Source organism: Malurus melanocephalus, unplaced genomic scaffold (assembly GCF_030028575.1).
Source record: "Malurus melanocephalus ecotype Western Australia unplaced genomic scaffold, MMel_1.1 scaffold_79, whole genome shotgun sequence".
Classification (NCBI taxonomy): domain Eukaryota; kingdom Metazoa; phylum Chordata; class Aves; order Passeriformes; family Maluridae; genus Malurus; species Malurus melanocephalus.
This window is the reverse complement of record NW_026623311.1, coordinates 1,728,990-1,750,855: the sequence shown is the minus strand read 5'-3', so window position 1 is coordinate 1,750,855 and position 21,866 is coordinate 1,728,990. Positions and strand designations below refer to the sequence as shown.

Here is a 21,866-nt window from a genome sequence, read left to right as displayed (position 1 = left end):
TACAACTTTGAAAAATAAGATTATTTGTACATAGTTGACTGGTTTTGGCCAGGTGGGTTCCCTGAGCCAGTTAAGCTTGTGATTGGTGACTCAAGACAGGAACATGAGTGAGCAGAAAGTAGCATCAGGGCAGTCCCTGCTTCAGCCGCTTGAGTTGCCTTGGTGGCCCCCCACCCCCATTTAATGTGTACTGATAAGGAYGTAGCACACAGCTTCTGTTCACATGCTGAAACCTGAAGCAGTATGAGCTCCGCATTGCACCTGGTAGGATAAACTCTCACGAGAGAAGAGTTTCAAATCTCTCAGGCAGAGACTACTTTTGTGGATAAATAGCTTTTCAGAGCTCAACTGTTATTGTCTTTGCAGCATAGTGCTCTTCTCAGGAGACATACAAGCACTCGGCCTCATGACATGCACTTTTGAATGGTGTTGGTGACTGGCTCTCTGTTGTAACTGTGCAAAGAGGTCGTAACTCCCTAAATAAATTGACTCATTTTTACTAAAATGCATTGCTAGATCAAATCATTGTTCCACTTATACTTGTATCCTACTATCAGTTGTCTTGATTACTCAAAATGCTATGCCATATTGTGCATTCACTTACTAAAAATCCTCCAGAGCACTAATGGCGTTCTCTACCTCAAAGGATGGCAGTTGGGAATTGGTACTGCACAATTACTGGARGCAGCAACCACTAGGCTTCATGAATTGTGCAATCACACAGGTGATGATGATCTCGATATATTGGTACATTTGAAAGCCTTGAAAGCATTTACAGACTTGGAGGAATTACCTTGCCTAGCACATTGCTGGAAAGGTGGTACTTGAGGTGAAACACAGTATCTGCTTAACAGGTGGCAGATTCCTACAATCCACTGAACCTACAGGGGTAATTGAGGCAGGTAAAAATGTAATTACTTGATGCATTTTTTACACTGAACTTGTTACACAGTGCCTTGCAGTGGAAATATATCTCACTCAATGTCCCTATTAGTGCAGGTCTTTAAGGGTGGAATTGTATACAATTTATACAACCTGAGCACAATTACAGACATATTAGCATGAATAAAGTTATTTAGAGTTCTCATTAAAACTTGAATCTTAGTTCTTGTGTTTAGTTAATTATATCAAAATAGACCTGTCAGTTTCTCAATATGAAAATTTGCCTCTTTTAAATAAATGTGTTGGGTTTTTTTTTCAATATGTCAAAACAAGGCAATATAGCAAATGCAATATTGCAAAAAACAGAATTTAAAATAACTTTCAAAATATTGGAGACATGTAAATAGCCTGGCAATAATAACATCACTACAATAACTAACTCTTTAGAACAGAATGTAGAAACCTAAAGAATTAAAGCAGAAAGACTGTTATCGTTCTGGCTTCAATGTAGATACAAAAGTGAACCAGATTCTGTGAAGTGACTACTGTCAGAATTTGTTCATTATAGACTATTTAGTTGATTGTAGACTATGAATTTGGGGTTATAGTAAAAACCAAAACAAATGCAATATTACAAAAGCCAGAATTTAAAATAACTTTCAAAATATTAGAGACATGTAGATAGCCTGGCAATAATAACATCACTACAATAACTAACTCTTTAGAACAGAATGTAGAAACCTAAAGAATTAAAGCAGAAAGACTGTTATCGTTCTGGCTTCAATGTAGATACAAAAGTGAACCAGATTCTGTGAAGTGACTACTGTCAGAATTTGTTCATTATAGACTATTTAGTTGATTGTAGACTATGAATTTGGGGTTGTAGTAAAAATAATTTCACTAGGGCAATTGTAATTCATGTAATGTAAAGGGTAGGGTTATATCTGTAAAGTTGACAGAACTTTGTATAAACATCATCTGACAACATGTCTCTGACTAGTGTTTTTGCTTCACCTTTATACTTAATGAAATACACTGTTAGAAGTTGCTGGGGACACCTAAAAGTGAACAGAATTAGTCACCCTGTGATTTGTGCTAGTGTTAGTTCAGATTAATTTTTAAATAAAAATACCTACAGGCTTCATGTTCACAAACACTGTTTTTCATTATGCATTGCCTTTTCTCTAGCTATGAATTTCCTACAGATTCTGTTTTTCATAGTCTTTATCACTTCTTTCAATATAAAACCAATAATAATAATAATTTCCGTGACCTTTCCTCTGTTGTTTTCCCCTGTATATATGCACCTTGGAAATACAATATTCCACAGATTATTTTCTTTTTAGTATCCTTCTAATATGATCKTTTTTACTCAGTTTTGATTCATCCCAGTTCCCCATTCTGTACTGGGATATGAGCACACACCTATTTGGTCTGACTGCCCTCTTTCTACACTGTTTAGATGGGACTTGAATGATTCAAACTATTAGGTTTATTGTTTCATTTGCCTCATCGTTTCTCCCTGCAACTGTTCTTACTCTAATCTGTTATTACTTCACCTGTTAGGGATGTTCTCTTGAACGGTGTGGTTTTCCAATTTGTCAGAATTCTCCAGTTCTTTTGTTTTATTTTCATTCATTTCTTTTTTTTTTTTTTATTTGAAGTTCGTCCTGCTTGCGAAAACTCATCCTGTTTCAACATTACTAATTCAATGCCTCAATTTTTTAAGGGTCTTCACTGAACTTACACTATTGCCTCAACTTTCAGGCACCCCATGATGTGATATTTAATGTTCTTCTAAGAAGTACTTCAGGTGACTTCATTGAGGAAATTAGGATCAGMTCACTGGTGTTTAGTTCTGAAGACAGGAGAACTATCACGAATGAATCTGTGTAAATTAGAATTTCTCACACAAGAGTTCATGGGCTGTTAAGGAGGATACTTAGACCATTGGGGCAATCACACAGGAAAGTTTTTGAAGGTTTTAACATATAAGATTTTTTTTTAAATTATTTTCAGTTACACTTCAAATTTTACATAAAAATAGTCTATTAATGATAGTAGTATAGCAAGCTCTTCATTACAGTAGTTTAATATGTACAATTCTTTTTAGTACCATAAAAAATAACAAAACTAATATGATGTAGTTGCTGCAAGAATGTATGTTTCACATATATTTTTATTCCTAACCACAGAAAGAAAAAAAATGAAAAAATTGAGAAACTCCTRTTTATTGTTCAATAATATTTGCTTGCTTCTGATATAAAAGAATTCTAAATGTCTGCACAATTATTATGAAGCTTTACTTCAGTACCACCCACCTTTTTTAATCCCCTCTTGCAGACTTGTAATTTCCAGGATTGTTTCTGACATCATCATATAATGATTTAGGAACTACTTATTTCAGGGGTCTATAGTTATCAGGACACAATAGGAAATATTAAAATGGTTGACAAGTTATTGAATGACTGGGTAATGAGTATTTTAATCTTTCTTTAGGCATCAAAGCTTTGTCATGTAACAATTAGCATCTGTCTTGGGTTGATTTTGTGCCAATTATCTCTTCCTATTCCGTTGGCTTGTGTGCCCAAAAGGTGTCTGCGCCTTTAAATGCGACCTGGAAGAAGGGGCAGGGGCAGCACAGGCATTTTAAAAGCCGGGGCTGCTGCACAGCTGTTTGCTTTTGAGCTCAGCTCAGCGCTGTGGGAGGTCCTGCTCCATGCGTGCAGGGGAGTTACGTGTTGCCGTTTAGCTAGCTTGGGTTTCTTAGCTTGGGCAAAGAGCTTTTCCCTGGACCGCCACCCTTTTCTCCGACTCATGTGGTTTTTCTTCTGGAGCAATTCGGCGGCCGGTAGGGAGAAGCCSTGAGGCTCCGTCTCGTCCTGGAATCCGGAAGAAGCCAAGCTGGCAATAGAAAAACACACCAAACCGTCTGTTTCATCCACAGTGAGGAATATCATCAGGTTTTTTTTTTTTTCCACTGTTGCCAGAGCGGCCACGTGGACCTTTTCCTTTTGTTTCTTTTTCCCAGGATGGGAGCTGCCTTTTTTTTTTTTTTTTTCTCCTCACCACAGGATTTCACGGCTGTGGGGGAGGCAGCGGCATGTGTTCCTGAGTTGTAAATATCTAACAGTTACTTTTTATCTGTGTCCTATGGGCACTGTTTTTTGGTAATAAAGTACTTCCTTTTTTTTCTCTTCACTTTTGCCTGAACATCTATTTCATGTTGGTGGGAAAAARAATTATCCAATTTTTCACTTCAGAGGAAATATTTACTTTGTAACATTTTTCTCTGAAAACATTGTCTCAACCCGAGACATCTCAGACTTTTCTCTATATTGTAGGTTGTTCATATACATGAGTATAACCAACAGTACTATATTTACTTTTTGTTATGAACTCTTCTTAAACACATTTACATCAGCATGATTCAGCACATGCCTCTATGATGTCATCTTTTTCTCTACCTGTACATGCTTTATGATACAAATCCTTTGAGACTTTACGGAGTAGTGGGTAATTTAGAAATGTAATCTCTATATTTTGCTGTACTGGGACGGGGGTGGGGGTAAAGAAAAAAAAAAAAGCCTGCATGTCTTGTCTGCACTCTGATATTGCATCTTGTGTCTTTAAAACCAGAGATTGCCGTGGAAAGCAGGCAGACTAGAGCTGGTCCAAAGTAACCTTTTCCAAAATGCACCTATTGTGGGCATCCTGAGCACCTCCTGTGAGCACCTTTCCCACTGCACATTGAACACCTGTTRGGCATTTTGCTTGCTGTTGTAAACATTGCCAAATACAGTCCTGGATTTCCTATACTCCTGCAGCTTTGAGGTCAGACAGCAAGCAAAGCCCACACCAAAAGAAGGCAAAAATACAGCAGCACTGTAGAGTACATGTCTTATTCTGTATTTGTTATTTGTTATTTTCTTCTGCAATAAAGRGTGCAATCAGCAAACCCTTAAGAAGGGATTTGTGTACAGTTAAGAKAGATTTAATATGACATAATATTACATGTTACAGTAGTGGCACCTGACTTTTGCTATTTGGTTACCAGTGAACAACTTGCTTTGGCTTTTAACATATTCTCTCTCCTTTTTCATTTGTTGTGGACCAGAAGAAGAAATATTCAGAATACTCAATAACACAGTTAAATACCACTCTTGTCTTTTCTAAGGCATAAAATTCTGCTGTTTGCAATCTTTTATAATATGTATGTGGAAAGAGCACCATTTCTCTTAAGGTCATACAATCTTAATTTGATGGACAAACTGAAGCTAACTACAACTGAAAAGACATTCAAAACATAAAATAGACCCACTAGCCAGTTTGTAAGTAGGAGGTACATAAATGAAGGTTGAGGTGAGTGTCTGAGTATTTTGGTAGCTATGGCAACRAAAAAAACCCAAAACCACAAAGGCACCTTGTTTGGAAATCAAAGAATASCAGTCCATAATCTTTACCTATCTCTTTCATTTAACACAAGATGTTTCAAACCCCTCTCTTACAAGGYAGACCAAATAATATGACATTGGCAAAAAAAGAAAATTAAAATGTGAAAATAACCCACCCCAAACAAAAGAAAGAAAAAAACAACGCAGCACAGTCTTCACAACTGTATTAATTTGGCATCATACCTGTAATTTTAGCCCCTTGATTATTATTCTACTATTCTGTTCAGAATAGGTGTGTTTCAGTTCCACTCCATTATTTTGCTTTTTCCTTTTTCTCTTTTGCCTTTTCTACCATTTAATCCTCCTCTCTCAGAAAATAACCCCTTGATTTTATCCTGTTATGCCTTCAGGTTTTTGAGTTAATATTTTAATTATTTCTGCAGTTCAACTTAGTGTTTTTATATGATTCACAGTATTGTGACTTTTTGTATGATTGGCATTCATAATACTTTTTTCCAAATATTTTGTGACTTTTTTCCAAAATACTTTTTTTGCATTTAAATTGTGTTACAATAAAACAGAATCAGAAAATATACACACAACAAGACAAGCATATAATGCAAGAATTTATAAATCTTATGTGTCATTATGTCTTTCAAAGTACTCAGTTGCTCACATTGGCACATTGTACAAAATTGGCACGTTGTTTTTACTAAGGTCCTGATCCAGCAATGAGGATGATGTGAATCAGTTTGGAACACTACCCAAATTCCCAACCATGGAATCATGCCTCCATTTTTTAGCACACACAGTCTATTTTGAATCATTACCATGTAGAGTTTCCAACAGTAAACTTGATTTTTAGGGTCAGTAACTGAAAATTAGTAAGTTTTGGTCCCTTGATCCTAAATCATTACAATTTCTTTGGCTTCTCTTGAAAAAAATGACTGATTGATTAAATTTTAATTACAATAATTAAACAGAGGAATATTTTCCTAACCAGTCCATCTATCACATACAAATGTGATCAGAATTTGTTTCGTTAATTCTTGTATCAATTTCTTGTTTAATGAGTTTCTTAGTGACATATTGTAGATCTGGTTTCTCACTGCAAAAATAATTTTCAAAGTTGAGCAAGAAAATGCCTAGCATTCTCCATCTCTTCTTAAGCTGCTCTTTTGCAATGCTGACAATATTAAAGCTCTCAAATGCCAACACTGACAGAAGACACTGTAGCTTAAATGACCCTGCAGAGCAAAATCTTATTATCTGTAAAGACAGCTCTTGCAAGTTGTAAAGCACAACAAGAAAAAAGTAACCGGGCTCTGTATAATAGAACATGGTTTCCGTAAGGCAAACACTTTCATCTTTTTGGGGCAATTGACCAGAAGTGACATCATTCACCAACTGCTTCAAATGTCTGCATAGAGGCAAAAAAAAAGTGATACAAGAGGACAGTTGTCAGGTCCAGCAGGCAATCCTTTTGCTGCAAGGGGAAAGTGCCTGCAATCAGTTTAGTCCTAATGCAGTCATGTTTTCATTTAACAGTGCACAGACAGCCAGGACAACAGGACATGCTCTTTTTCCYCTCTATCTCCAACTGGCTTCATTCATCTGGAAAAGGACCAGGTGTTTCAGCAGTGAGGGACAACCAAGGCCTCACAGTTTTGTCATTCAATTTAACTTCGAGATGATTTGTTAGAAGACTTCTATATACTTCTGGACATTTTGGGGGCAAACTTATTTTGGTGGCATGAAATAAATATGAGGTTCCATATTTGATATGAAAAATGTGTACCTGGCACTGCTTGGGTCACAAAAAATTACTGGAATTTGCTATGTAGGATCTTAAGTAATGCATTTCAGCATGATTTCCTGACCATGAGGTCATTACAGTGTAATATTTGGATGTTTGCTTAAGCTTAATCTGTGTTTATTTTCTCATCTGCAATATATCTGTGATTATACCTAACAAACACACAGACTTGGGAACCTGACTGCATCCATGGCTGTCTCCCAGACCTTGAAAAAGTACCATGAAGCGGAATTAATAAAAGGCATTCAGTGGTTTTAGGCATTGGTGTTATATTTCSTAGGTTTTACGCACCCAGCTTTACAGGAATAAAATTCAAGTCCTCTTTGGAAATAGCCAGTGTATAGCACAGAAGAGCCCTACTCCAGTAACAGATAGAAGGTACAGTAGCTGGGCAGCATGCATGGTAGGCCTGGGGACAGTATTTCATCCCCAGCAGCCCAGTTACTAGGCTTGACAAGTCCAAGCTTGAACACTAGAGAACAGAGGTCAAACTTGGAAAACCCATGTTTTATCACCGCCTCTATCGTTGGCTGGCAGAACAGCCCTCTGCCCCAGCACTGTTTAATGGCAAAACTTTGTATTGCACTTTTGAGTTTTCACAGAACTCACTTTGATAACTAAACTAAAGCTACTGACTGAGAGGTCCTAAGTGAAAAACTGGAAGCATGTTCCAGCTGTCAGAACTTTCAGGATCTCAACTCCTATCTGTCACTCTTCAGTGAGCCAGGTTCTAGTTGGGGAATACTGTAGCGGGACGCACATTTTATGTGTGTATCCAGATCATATCACAGCAATATGAGGCAACAGCGAGTTCACTCCAACTGTGGCACATGATGGGCTGTGAAAGGTGCATGGCAGAGAGCCTGGGAAGGCAGCTGCCCCACTCAGACTGGGYGGTCTTCCTCCTTGGGGTATTACAGGAACACTCTGAAAATGTGTCTGCTGATGCCGAACTGGAACCATGGCCTCATTCTGCATCTGTAGTCTAAGAGCTGTACTCTAGATAAGAAACGCTTCCTGTCTGCACCAACTTGACACCAGACTGAGGCCACTGCATGCTGTTTCTCAGCCATGCGCAAGACTTAAATGAAGAAAAATTGCACTTAAGGTCTGAAGGTCCAGTCACCTAGCAACTATGGTGCCACCAAAGGTTTCCAACTAGCTTGGGTTTTATATCCCCAAAATCTTGATGTATTTATTTACTGCATCTTAAAAAAAAAAAAAAAGTTCAGATCAATCCTTGTGGGGGAAGGAGCCATTTATTGCATATATCAAATGCAAATATATTTTGGACAATAGGTTACTGCACTATGGTCTAATTGCACAACATAGCAATATGCTAACTGATARGAAAAAGGGCAAAAGCTCCAGAATCTGGGTTGATACAGAATAGATTCAAGGGCTGATGACTTGGACTCTGTGAATTAAATAGCATGTATAACTAAATAAAAATATTTGCCACAGTTTATTAAAAAATATTTGAAATGTCTTTGATAACATATTCCTACTATTTTGTGATAGATAATAGCAGCTATTCATAATGCTTGGGAGCAATTGCAATGTCCAAAAATCCCAAACCCCACCCAGTGTACAGAAGTGTATACTAGTTCACTTCCAGTATAGTAAAGAACTGAGGGCTTATTTGTTCTATGATGGTTTAAAATATAGTGTAAAATAATGCAACAGCTAAATCAGGARAAGAAATATAAGTAAACAGAACTGACTCCAGCTAGGAAAGGGTTGATGTCTGCAGTAGTCACAAGGGGCATGGTTGGGACCCAGAGGTTATCCTAAACCACCTCCCATCATTTCCAGGGCAGAGGAAGGGTTCCCTCCAGGTGCTCAGGGGTATTGCCGGTGCTGAGCAATTGTGTGTGAATCGTGTCTCTCTTGTGCACTCTGTCATTGATATTGCTGTTGTTACCTCTCTTATTTCATTACTGTTTCTGGTAAATTGTTCTTATCTCCACTCATGATCTTTGTCTTTTGTGCATCCAGTTCTCCTCTCCAGCTGCTGCAGGAGGATAGGGAGGGGGTGAAGAGAGTGAGTGAGAGAGCTGTATAGGGTTTGGAGTGTTTCAGTGGGGCACTAAATTGGGGAAAACCATTCCTAAACCATGTCAGTAACATTTGCCTGTGTCTTCTCAAAACTAAGAAATATGGGGGTGTGACATTAAGTCATTAGTACAAATATTTTCAGGTTTTTCTGGGTAGCTCATTATGTCATCTTTCCATAGATAGAAGTGACTGAGACCATATTATTGTATGTAGGGTATGTGTTGTGCTGTGAGCTTGTTACACACTCTGGAGCGCAGTACACAATAACAGCAAGAGAAAGCTACAGCTGAGTTATGGTGTCTGCTATATCTTCTCTGAGAGGCATTTGTAGCCTTTTGTATGGTGAAAAACTGTGGAAAGGTTGTTCTCCTGTCTACACAGACATTAATATAGATGACTGGGAAATTATATTTGCTTCACAGATAATATTCTTCAGACATTCTCTTCTGAATWGCCCCACTTCTGGGGTCTTTGAAGAGAGCTTGTTGCTTCATGTAGAAGTAACCTCTGGTTATCTGTCTTAAGTTCTAATTTGATTTATGGGAAGGTTGTTGGTACTAGCATCAGTTGGGCTTGTGCAAACATATTTATGAGATCAAGAGAAATTATTATATTGTTCATGTCATGTCAATAACACAGATGTGTATCAACAAGTACACATAATGTAAAAAAACAGGCATCAGATGGAGACAATACCAATTCCTTTTTTTTTTTTTTTTTTTTTTTTTTTTTTTTTTTTTTTTTTTTTGTTAAATTTTATTTTTTTTTTTTTTTTTTTTTTTTTTTTTTTTTGTAAAACATCTGAAATGCAGCAGCACAGTATCATGCTTGGCGAGTTTCAAATAGTACTATTGCAGCTCCACTAACCATTTATAAAAGAATATTGCTTTATGTTTTGTTCCCAGGAATACAGCTTTTATGAAGTCATTCATTCTTTGAAAGGTTTGAAGTGATTTAGAAGTTATGCTTAAAGGTATTTCAGCCTGTATTTTCCATCCAGTATTTTCCATATTTCTTTTTTGTGAAATTTCATATATCAGTGCTCTATTATAGGTTACTTGTGAGTCTTTTGTATGGTAGTTTTCCTATTCCCTGAAAATCAGCCTTCTTTCTTCATTAAAAAAGCAGAAAAAATGAAAGTTTCTGTGCATAAGTCCTGCTTTCATTCTTTCTAACAAGGAAACAACAAAACAAACAACAAGGAAACCAAAACCGGAAGTCTAGGTACATCAGAATAAAGATTTAATTTCTGCCAAAAGCATACTTCCAGGATAAAATGACATAACCTTTGGAGAAATATAGAAAAGGTGAAATTTTTAACACTGTAGTGTTAGATGGGTCTCAGTGACTCTTCATTTGTAGAGGGCATTTTTTTTCCAGAGGTGTATGGCATGTATTTTAAACTGTGTTTATAAATCRTGTCTTTTACTTTGGTCAAACAGGTAAGCAAACAAAGGGAGAGACAGTGGATTTCTGTAACAACACATTGTGAGTGTACACTACAGAAAAACTGGCTGTGGTTAGCGGATTTAGCATCCYAGATACTGTAAAAATTTCTCTTTACATGTATGGTTATAGGCACCCCAGCACTACTGTTGCTTCCTCAACAGTGACATCTGGACTCATTACTACTGAAATAACTGCTCACTCATTTCCTTTTAGGTAAGCTGTAGATTCAGGGAGGTACAAATGAACGCGGAAAGCACAGCAGAACAGTATTTCCTTAGCATATGATATAAGCCAGCTGGAACTAAAACTTTACAATAATAATAGAGTTATGTTCAAAATGGGAATACATCTATTTGGAGAAAAATTGTTCAGCTGCATCCTCTGGTAGGAGGGTGTTCTTTCTGGGACACTGTGAGGAACTAAGAAGAAGTTCACTTTCTTGTGTTACATTACTTCAACAGAGGGAGCAGATTCCCTAATTAAGTATGCTCAAAAGGTTTCAAAGTGAGTTGATTAAATGAATTACTGAACTTAACAAAACCATSTCAGAATCAAGAGGCAGTTTTGCATTCTCCTCTGTACAATCTAGCATTATAAATAAAGCACTGCTCTAATGATAATATTTTCCATGACAGGAGAATGATAAACTATTTTTTTAAGCTTTTGTTCATGATACCAACACTTTTCATAAAGAGCACAGTCTTCTCTTGCCCTTCAAGTGTTTTAATGATAGAAGCACTGACTCATTTTTGTAAGCTGTTCACAGCTCCTTCCTCTGACAATAGATATTCATATTTTAAAGTAATGCATTTCATTGTCATATCTCAAAGTATTTTGACAAAATGAATAAATGTTACATTATCAGAGTTTTGACAGAATGAATAAATATTACATTATCTGTATAACAGGAACAACAATAGTGGCACAGAAATTACYTGCAGTAAAATTCAATTAATGGAGAAAGCTGGAAGTAGAATTTAGACCCACCATACCTCTCGTCAGATATATAAGGATTAAGACATATGGGAATTTCATTGATATTTTTTTTTTCCTGCAAATTTCAATTTTCAAGTGGAAATGCTGGCCATATTTCCTACATATTCCACTCCACTTCATGTATTCTCATGAGAACTCATGCTTCTGATAATAAATYGAATATTGATATTAAGCCACTAAATTATAATTCTGAGTGTGGTAATTATTTTATTCCATTTTCAGTCCTACTTACACCAAAAGTCCACCTTTTAGAAAGCACAATGAAATTCTGAGGGAGTCTTCTGAAGATTCCCTCACTGATTATTCATGTTTGTCATTTAATCTACTTCAGTTGGGCACTTCAATAATCATCTGTATGAATACCACTTTGTAAAAAAGTGTTCTGTGATCCAGGAGTAACTTACACCTCATTTTACTGAGACAATTTTGTTGTACACAAAGCTACTCCCCAATGAAAACCAGTATCAGATTTGAGCCATCTACTATTCAGCTGTTAACCTGATAACAGAATTAGTCTGCTGACTAAGCAGAGTCCTCTCAAAAGGAAAACAGTAACATGTAGAGTAGTTTTTCACCATCTGTTTGAGAAAGAGCAAGTGTGTCTGTGAATGTACACATGAGATTTCTTGCTTTGAAAGAAAGAGAATTGGAGAATAAATCCTATCTGGAATAGAGAAAAAAGTTTTAAAAGAGTCTTCAAAGAGTCTCAACTAATCCTACTGGAGACTCCAGAAGTGGGAGATGAATCTGGGGTATAAAAAGGAGATCTTTAATTAAACGCCTCAAGACCTGTGTAGCACGTGCATGTTACATATGTCTACTACTAGAATTATTTTCTCACTCCTAGATAGGTGTTGCTGTATTGCACAATTCAAGTTGCCTTCCAAAAGTAAATTGAGCCCTAAAAAATACAATGGGGAAATAAACAGGAGAGGCAGACAGATATTTGGTTGAAATACCTGCTGGAGCTTCCAGTCCCTCTTCACTGACTAGGCAGCCCACAAGGTTTAGCTGTACTGGAAATCTGCCTTTGGTAACACACTAATCCACACTCATCCAAGTAACCAAGCCAGAATTAATCCAGTGACTGGGAGTGTAACCTACTAAGGACTAGAGAAGCTTAAAGCTAAGTTTGTTCATACTGATGTGCTGCAATAGACAGAATGCATGATAAGAGATTCACTGACAGTGATAAATTAAAAAAAATAATTTTAGGAACATCTTTTCACGACCCTGATACCCTTTTTTAAAAAATCTGGCTGACCTGTAATCTCATTATGGATTGAAAGAATAACATCATTTGAAAGTCTGCAGCATAAAATTGTCTTTGTGTTGCACCAAGTAAATTGTTATTTTTTCTGTGAATAGAAGGTGAAGGTGAAACCTGTAGAGCATTCTTTTGGCTACTAAACAGTAGTATAGTAAATAATGTAGGAATGGTGATAATTAAAATCCTTGATATTTCAGCAGTTCTGCATGCCTTAGTTCCTCTTCAGTTCTCCTTTGTTTTAACAGCAAGTCTCACAGTCTTTCCTGGAATTACAGCACACAATGCATGAACTATGTGTATGTATGCATATATGTATGTTTATATGCATGTAGGGATGCATGTGTGTAGATATAGAGGTACATATTAAAATTAAAGGGACTGGAAAATGGCACACATTTGAGAAAACTAGAGAGAAAGAGTAGTATTTAGTTGCAATTGGGGGAAAAATAGTAATTAAGTAGAAATGGGTTGTGGTAGAAAGGAACTCTTACCTCAGGAGACAACCTGCCCTACTTTCTTTTCTCACATTTAAAAATCTATGAATCTTTTACTTGCTTTATCACTTTCCTGATTCCCTGCAGGACAGAGCTGACAGCTAAGTCTCTGTTTTATCTTAAACTGTTCAAAACATGTCGGAAAATGACTCAGAGCCTGCTGAGCCTGCAAGTAGCAGGAACCCACCTACTGATTACCTCCAGTCCAGGTGATCACTATTGCTTGAGTAAAATCATCATGACAGTCCCAAAACAGCTGCCAGAATATTACAATATATGGTTTTTACTGCCTCCTGTTGAAATCCAGAAACTGAGTTGACTTTTTTTAATTGTCTGTAGAGGTAATTATTTATGTCTTGAGCCACTTTGATTCAGTACATAAAGATAGTTTTTCACTCTGTGTTATTAACAGCTGTTTTGTGTTCAGACAGGGTCAAGAAGTTGCACTGTCTGTAGCTGTCAACTCTGTTCATTCTGTGGGCTCTCTTCACTGTCTTTGAATACAACCTTTAAAAATACTTTCTATTTTTATTCCATTGCACTGCTAGGAATTAGCTTTAAAATACACTGTTATTGCTGCATTTTGGCATGATAAGGATGGAGGGATAAAGTGAGTGTGGCTGCATTCATGTCTAAAAATAGGATTCCACTCGAATTTCTACACTAATTTCATTTTAGTAGGTGTTAATTTGTGATAAAAACTTATATACCTCGAACAGCTCTCTGTGATCAAGCAAAATAAAGCCAGATAGGAATTGCAGATCGTTTATGCTCAGCCTGTGTCATGAAATAATATGCTCATTACCATCTATATTATCATCAGAAGCGGCATGTAAGTAAGTGGTTTATGAGATTKTTAGGTTAAAATTCATCTGAATGCGCCTGAACATGCTTTTTGCCATTCTCAGGAGGAAGCTGTAACACCAATCTTTACTGCTGTTATCTCTTGTGAGATAGTTGTGTTTTGTTTTTTTGTTTTTTTTTCTTTTTTTCCTTTTAATAACTGAGGGAGGATATATCACTTACCACTTTCTGAGTGATCTGCTGCAGGATAGCATCAACAATATTTTGGATAATTTGTCAAAAAATGCAATATGGTGACTAACAATAGATAGGGGAAGAGAAACAGATTTTCCAAGTGCAATCTACACAACATGAAAGCTTGGGGTACATAGGCACACATTTTTATTCAGTCACAGGTTTGTCAGTGTCTTGTTTCTCCACTATAGAATAAGTGACAATAATTTCCTTATTTTACAAAGGCATAGGAAAACGATTTCAGTTTTTTAGTCTATTATGAACAGATACTGATGATACTGCTCTCCTTATTAGACCTGCCAATGGGATGATGAAATAAATTATGATGAATGAAGGTTACAATCTACATCTACAGATCATCATAAAAGAAATTAACTTCAGCAAATGCAAAATTCTGTATTATGGAATAATGCTTCTCCGGATTTGTGATACCTGCTGTAATTGTTTCACTGCAGGAAGTGGTATCAGTGACATGCGTAGCAAGGCACAATTTTCAAACAGTTCTTTTTTTTAATATGTATTTTGCTAAGAAGAAATGTAAAATAAAAATCTGTATTTCAAAATACTAATTTATTTTTCTTTCTTTCTTACAGCTTGTGGCCAATGCAATCCTTTTTGTCAGTGTAAATTTGTATGGGGTCTTTGTGAGGATTTTGACAGAAAGGGCTCAGAGAAAGGCATTCCTTCAGGCCAGGAACTGCATTGAGGACAGGCTGAGGCTGGAGGATGAAAATGAAAAACAGGTCAGTTTCTAAGTCTTACTTATTTTTCTCTGTTTCTCCTGAGATGACTGTAGTTCTGTGAACCACAGGTTAGGACACTSTTGCCAAAAGTATGCTAGGGCATGTGTGCATTTCCATTGTGAAGGAAGCATTCCCTTCTTCCAGCTGCTCCAGCTCTTCCTCCCCAGTGCATGCACATTCTTCACTCTTCATCTACAGCGCTCAGAGAAGGTGCAGGCTGACCCCACAGCTMTTGTCTGCTCCAATGCCAGAGGGGACCTGTTCTAGGGCTGAGTCAAAGCTAATGTCTTATTGTAATATAAGATTGTGGTTATTTATCTGCATGGATGTTTTTGGTGGGTGTTAAATGCGCTGTAAAAACTTTTCTTTTGGCTGAGTATGCTATAACCTGTTTGCATTCATGACACCTATTAAAAAAGTCAACATTTTGGGCACGAGGAGCTGCACTGAATAAGTAAAATTGATAACAAGAATGTCTATATTATATTTTTGCACAACTAATAACAAGAATAACTGTGATAGTGATCAATATCTCTTCTCAAAAATCACCTCAGTTATTTGATGGTTTATTTCACATGATTTTATCTAACAGCCATATTGTGGAGCTCACTGTTGTGACTCACAGGTCTGAGGTTCAAACCTACTATGATCTGTTGCTCTCTAKGGTTTGGACTAGCTTTTCCTTTCTGTAGAAGTGATAGCAGAGGGCCACACTGGAACATCTGGATTGACCTCTGTGGCATGGTGGTTACTTACTCCAAACAAGATGTCAAGGCCCTTAAAGCTTGTGTACCCCAATTTTACCTCCCCTCATTCACAATTTATCTAGCAAGTCTATTCCTGTGTGTGGAATAATGCAGGTCCTTAACTACTTTCTGTTACGAATTAAATGAATGTGTTTTTATGACTTGAACATACTCTGTAATAAGTAGATATCTCTTTGAACAACTGCRTATCTTTGCTGGCTGTGTAAAAATGGTATTAGGATCAAAGCCTTTAGATTTAATTCTGGTCTTTTGTGATCCAAAGCTGCAGATTTTTAAAGGCATAAATAACTGCCTTTCCATAACTGAATTTCCATGGGATTTAGACAAGCCTGCCATTTGTGCCTTTGAAAACCTACTTCTGGGATYCACCATGAAAACAAAATTGATTTTTTTTGTTTCTATTGTTAGCACATTAGCAACCTGTCTTATTCTATATATTATCCATGCATATAGAAGCATAACAAAAGCAAAAACATTACACATAAATGCCATTATTGTTGACAGRGTACCTAGATAATACCACAAATGTTTTTCCAATGCAGTGTACAGATCAAGGAAGAGAATAAACTTTTCTCCTACGTTTGTGAAATTAATCATTGCAGTGTAAAACTCAGTGTAGTAGTGAAATATACTCATTAGCTATCAGAAGTACCACCAAAATACCTTCTGTGGCTATTCTCACCCAATCTTAGCATACCTCTAAAACCAGAGTAAGAATTATTGATTACAAGCTACAAAATTATTCTGCAACTGCTGTGGCATAACATACCCTGAGTTTCCAGCTGGCAACACTCAAGAGTGCTTTGAAAGGAGCAGAAAAACTGCTGASCTAGTTCAATTTTTGTATTTTTGCTCTCTAAAGTATCAACACTACATGTTAAAAATGGCTGAATGTTTTCATCAGACTTTCTTTTCTTATCCACATGCTCTGCCCTAAAACAAATAGCCCTTTAACACTGAAAATTGTAATCCGAAATGCTAAAATCTTTCCCTGATATTTCTATGCACGTCTCTAAAGTGGAAAGGAATGAACATGTTCTTGGCTTTTGAACATACACAGCTTTCTGAAGTTAAAATGTTGAGTATGTGAGATAGATATCACAGCTGAAATTGTAAGTGAGATTTCTTCCTCTGTCCTACTTACAGTGAATTCTCCTCATGGGATGCATTTGTAGTAGTCGTCCCATGTGGTAGTTTTGATAAAACTATTTTTATGAGCAAGAGTAAATATCTCATGTTGTAGTATTTTTGGAATCAAAAATACTTTTGAAAGTCTTGCTTTGAAAGTCTTGCTGGGGAGATGGGGAACAGACAGGCTCTGTTTATTTTTAACTTCAGTGTAATGCTCACCCTGTTATCTTGTTCTCTGTGGTCACAATGAACAACTGCCCTTGATGGTGGCATCATCCATTTGTTGCATTGCTGAATGTTATTAGACTGCAATTCCACCAGAAGAAAAGGACAAGAATCAAATAAGTTTTAGATAACGAGCAAATAATTATGAACATTCACTTGAGATAAGCTTCTTCTCTTATTATCTATAAATCTCAGCAGCAAGCCATCCTCTGCAGAGCAAACAGATAAGAATAATTATTGTGACATGGATTCTGTTCCCCAGAATGGTGCTTTTTTCTGTTCTTGCTCAATCAGAGCTCAGTGAACACTTCCCCTCAGTCCCACTGCACTATCTCTCTGTGTCCACTTCCTTAATTCCAGATCATCCTTTGTCCATACAGCAAAAAAATACTGTCAGCCAGCTCCCTTAATGACTTCTCGTGTTAGACATCCCAGCTGATCTTCTAGACTTCACCTATCTCAGGTAAGAAAGAAAAGAGCAAGCAGGGATGGTAAATGGGGGATATGTATACAGCATAGAAAATGTCTGTTGCTGATTGAGCTGATTGCCTCTAAGAGGGGGTAAGAATAAGGAAAATGTGGCTCACCATGTATTAATTCCGGGCATAGTGGCTCGTGAAGCGGAGCTGTACTCCAAGGAAGAGATCTGTTGTACTTATGAGGCCATCTTAACTTCAAAAGCAGCTACTGTCTTTAAAGACCTGTAGACTCCCATTTTCCAAGTGTCTCTTTCAGCTTCTGTATAGCTTTTCTGTCCCCCAGTTTTGTGGTCATCGCTCTATTTACTAATTAATATTCTAATTATGTGTGAAACTGAACTTTCTTTTATTTGTCATAGACTTGTTGTCTGATTAACTGATCGTGTGCTCTCTAGCTTTTGTTTTGGGACATGGGTAATGATCCTTCAGAAACCTCTTCCATGCCACTCACAACACTATAGATTTTCAGAACTCTGCTCATCTCTTTCCAAAAGACCTGTAGKGTCTTTGGTCTCTTGATATCCCAATATTGCCAGATTTGTAATGAATCTTAATCATATCCTTCATTCCTTGCCCTGACAATAAGAATATTTTAATGCATATTCATGCACTGAATTTGGGAATAAAGCATATAATTTACCTTGGTGAAATGCAAATGCATTTGTAGCACAGATTAATGTGAAAAGTGCCTGTTGCTTTCATATGTTGCTTTCAAGGAAGGCCAGGAAAAMATTTGACTTCATGCAAACCTTCAAAGCCCACAAAACAACCTTAGATGCCTTCACTGGTTATGTATTGCATAAGTACATGCAAATGTGGTTGCAAAATAAAGACCATCTTTCAAACTACTTGTTTAGATCTTTCCTTCCTTCCTAAATGTCACTTTTGTACTTCCTCACAATTAGAAATGATGGTGGGAAATTGTTGTGGTTYAGAATGCTGGCCAAAAGCCAGGCACCCACAACACCTGCTCATTCACTCTCCCCCACTACCACACCGGGTAGAGAAGAGCGAAGGGGAAAAAAAACTAACAAAAAGGTTCATGAGTTGAGATAAGGAACGGGGAGGAAACACTTGATGGACAAAACAGGCACTACTTAAATTATCAAGTGAATTTATTACTARCAAAGTCAGAGGAGGAGAATGAGAAATAAAATACAACCCTCAAAGACACCAATCTTCTCTCCACTCCCTCCCCCCTTCCCACACACAACAAAGCAGCAGGAACGGAACAGGATGTGGGGTTGGTCAGTTCATCACCGGATCGATCTGCAGCTGCTGAGGGAGAAGAGTCCTTCCCTTGCATTGCCGTGGGGTCCCTCCCACGGGAGAAAGTTCTCGGTGAATCTCTCCAGCGTGGTTCCACTCTCACAAGCAGCAGTCCACACACATCTGCTGCATTGTGAGTACCCCCACGAGCAGACAGTCGTGCCCAAACTGCTGCACCATGGGCTCTCTCGTCCACCCGGTACAGGCAGAAGGCCAGGCTGTTCTATCTCGGGAGCAAGGCCTCTCTCTCCATGGGTCTCCTGCTGGACACAGCCCCCTTCCCGTGTCTGCCCGCTCCGGCGTGGGGACCTCCCTCCTCCACAGGCTGCAGGTGGATCTCTGCACCCTCTGTGGACCCCATGGGCTGCARGAGGACAGCCTGCTCCACCATGGTCGTCACCACGGYCTGCAAAGGAATCCCAGCTCCGGCRCCTGGAGCAGCTCCTCCCCCTCCTCCCCTGACCTTGGTGTCTGCATTCTTTCACATATTTCTCAGCCTCCTCCACTGGCAAAACTACTGTGTCCTCCCTTTGTTTTGATTTATTCTTAAATATGTTTTCACAGAGGCGTAACCACTATCTTTAATTGGCCCTGGTTTGGTCAGTGGCATGTCCATCATCCTCAGAGCAAACAGCAATTAGCTCTGCTGGACATGGTGGAAGCTTCCAGAAGCTTCTCACAGGCACCATCTTTTTGGCCCCCCCCCCACTTCCAAAAACTGGGCCAAGCAAAACCAACACAGTAATCAACTGGAGAATAGCAGCATCTCCACAATGGGGGATTTGCTATCTTAAAAACTATTCATGAAATCACATCTAGTTTTTCAAACCACTGGAAGTGGAGAAATATATTTATTGGTGGCATCCGTCTTTCATGAAATAGTTGTGTACTTCTCTATAATGCATGAAATTTATATTTATTTAACAGAATAAACTGAAAAAAACACTTGAAAAGAACTGGGAGTTAGGAAGAGTGGGGCAGAGACAGCCAACTCTGTATCTAGCTTCAGGACCAGAAGCCTGCCACTCCAACTAATCGGCTTTTCTGAGAGAAAGGATTGCTCAGCACCATGCTACTGCAGTAATGCTGGCTCCAGGAGACAGACTGGCACTTTGGTGGTGCTCTGCAGTGCTTCCATACATGTCCACCACATCATGTGCAGCTAGCTAAATTTTCCTCCTGCAGTACTGAACTGTGTTTGCAAATGTCTGCATGCATATGTGTCTGCATTCCAAGTGTCTTCTGCAATTTAGGGCAATGTCCTTAACATTGCATGTATTAACTGGGTCATCTCTGAGTCAGAGATTTGATTAATAACTATTCATAGAAATGGAAAAGGTGTCAACAAAAGATAGACGAGTCTCAGTACGCAATACTTTGAACTGCTGCTTAGGGTGTCTTGGGTTCAAATTCCCTGCTGCATTAAGATTCCCCTTTAAAACCATTTAATCTAGACATTACACATTTTTCATATGTGTACTACTTCCCGTATCTTTGAGTAAAAAGATGACACCCACAGAAACCCTCCAGTGGTTTTGTCTGTGTTTAATTTCAAGCACTTATGAAGAAAGAGAAAAAAATTACATTAAGTTTGAATAAAGCAAACCATGTTGGACTTTGTTTTGATACTAGATAATAGTTTGCTGAGGTTTTTATCCTTGCAGCTCAGCAGCCAAAATGAGGAATTAGTTATTTGCACAGCCCCAGGCAGAAGTAATTTCTAGAGTGCCTGACAGTATGCTTATCAGGTTCCTTCTCATGTTTCCAGTACTTTTTATTCTCAGCATCTTGCATTTTTTTTTTCATTACCATGAAGAAGAATATATGAAGTTTATAATTAAAATACAGGCCTTGTTTAAATAACCATTCACACTGGCTGAGTGCATCAGCAAATTACCCTGCAGCAAAAATTTCACCTGGATCACATGTGGATGCAAAAGCATGTTCTTATCAAATTATCTAGTGTGTAATGGGGAAGTGATGCTGATTTTGTACAAATTGCAGGGTGTGTGATGATACCTAATCCYCTGCAAAAGCAAGCCAGTGTGATCTTTGAAAAACATAGATGGACTATCTAATTATAGCTGACATGTTGAGCCTGTACCACATTACTGCTATGTTCTGTGTTAGAGGGCAGCTTAAAATTGTATCACTTCTGTCATCAAATCACAATTTTACACAGGAAATTCCATCTTCAAAAATCTATTTATTCTTTACTAGGATCAGGAAAACCAGAAAATAAGGAGTGTTGCAATTTCAGGCTCTCTGTTTAAGGACAGACTTCAGGCCCACTTGTGCCAGCTGGCCACCAGTGCCTCTTAGCCACACAGCAGTATCAGAGATGGTAACTTGTCTTGCTGTCTGTTTCATTTGCCCCATTAGGCTGCTTAGATCTTTGCACAATGTTGGCTACCTTTACTGTGCTATATGTCATCCCTGGCCCAACTTCCACCTTTTACAGGTAAAAAAAGACATGGAGACACATTTCTCTCTCCCACACAGCAATAATTTCCCAGAAGCTTTCTACTGACCAGCAACTCTTAGTCTCCAGACCTGTGTCTGTCCTTATAGAGCAAATAAAAAAGCTGAGGATGACTCAGGTGAAATTAAAATATCTAGGTGGAAGGCTTCATCTTCAACCTGAAGTCATTAGGAGTTGTTTGTAATCCCTTGCAAAGAAAGGTATAGCAAACAAAAAAAGTGTTTTAATTTTACAGCTCTCTTGCACCTCTTGTTATGCAGAATATCTCATCTGAGTGCAGCTAATGCAAGAAGCTACATTGCTTGGCATACCACCAGGATTCCCCTTACSTGACCTTGGGCAAGTGAAAGTGAGGCTGGTAATTTAACCTTCT

The 21,866-nt window shown here is 37.9% G+C and overlaps 1 protein-coding gene across 1 annotated transcript in view; it reads left to right on the top strand.

Moving 5' to 3' along the window:
- Nucleotides 1–21,866, top strand: part of ADCY1 (adenylate cyclase 1) — a 147,441-nt gene that overhangs the window by 28,662 nt on the left and 96,913 nt on the right. The window contains exon 2 of the mRNA XM_057367480.1: nt 14,991–15,140. Coding sequence (XP_057223463.1) covers nt 14,991–15,140 — 150 coding nt within the window. The remainder of the gene's footprint in view (nt 1–14,990; nt 15,141–21,866) is intronic.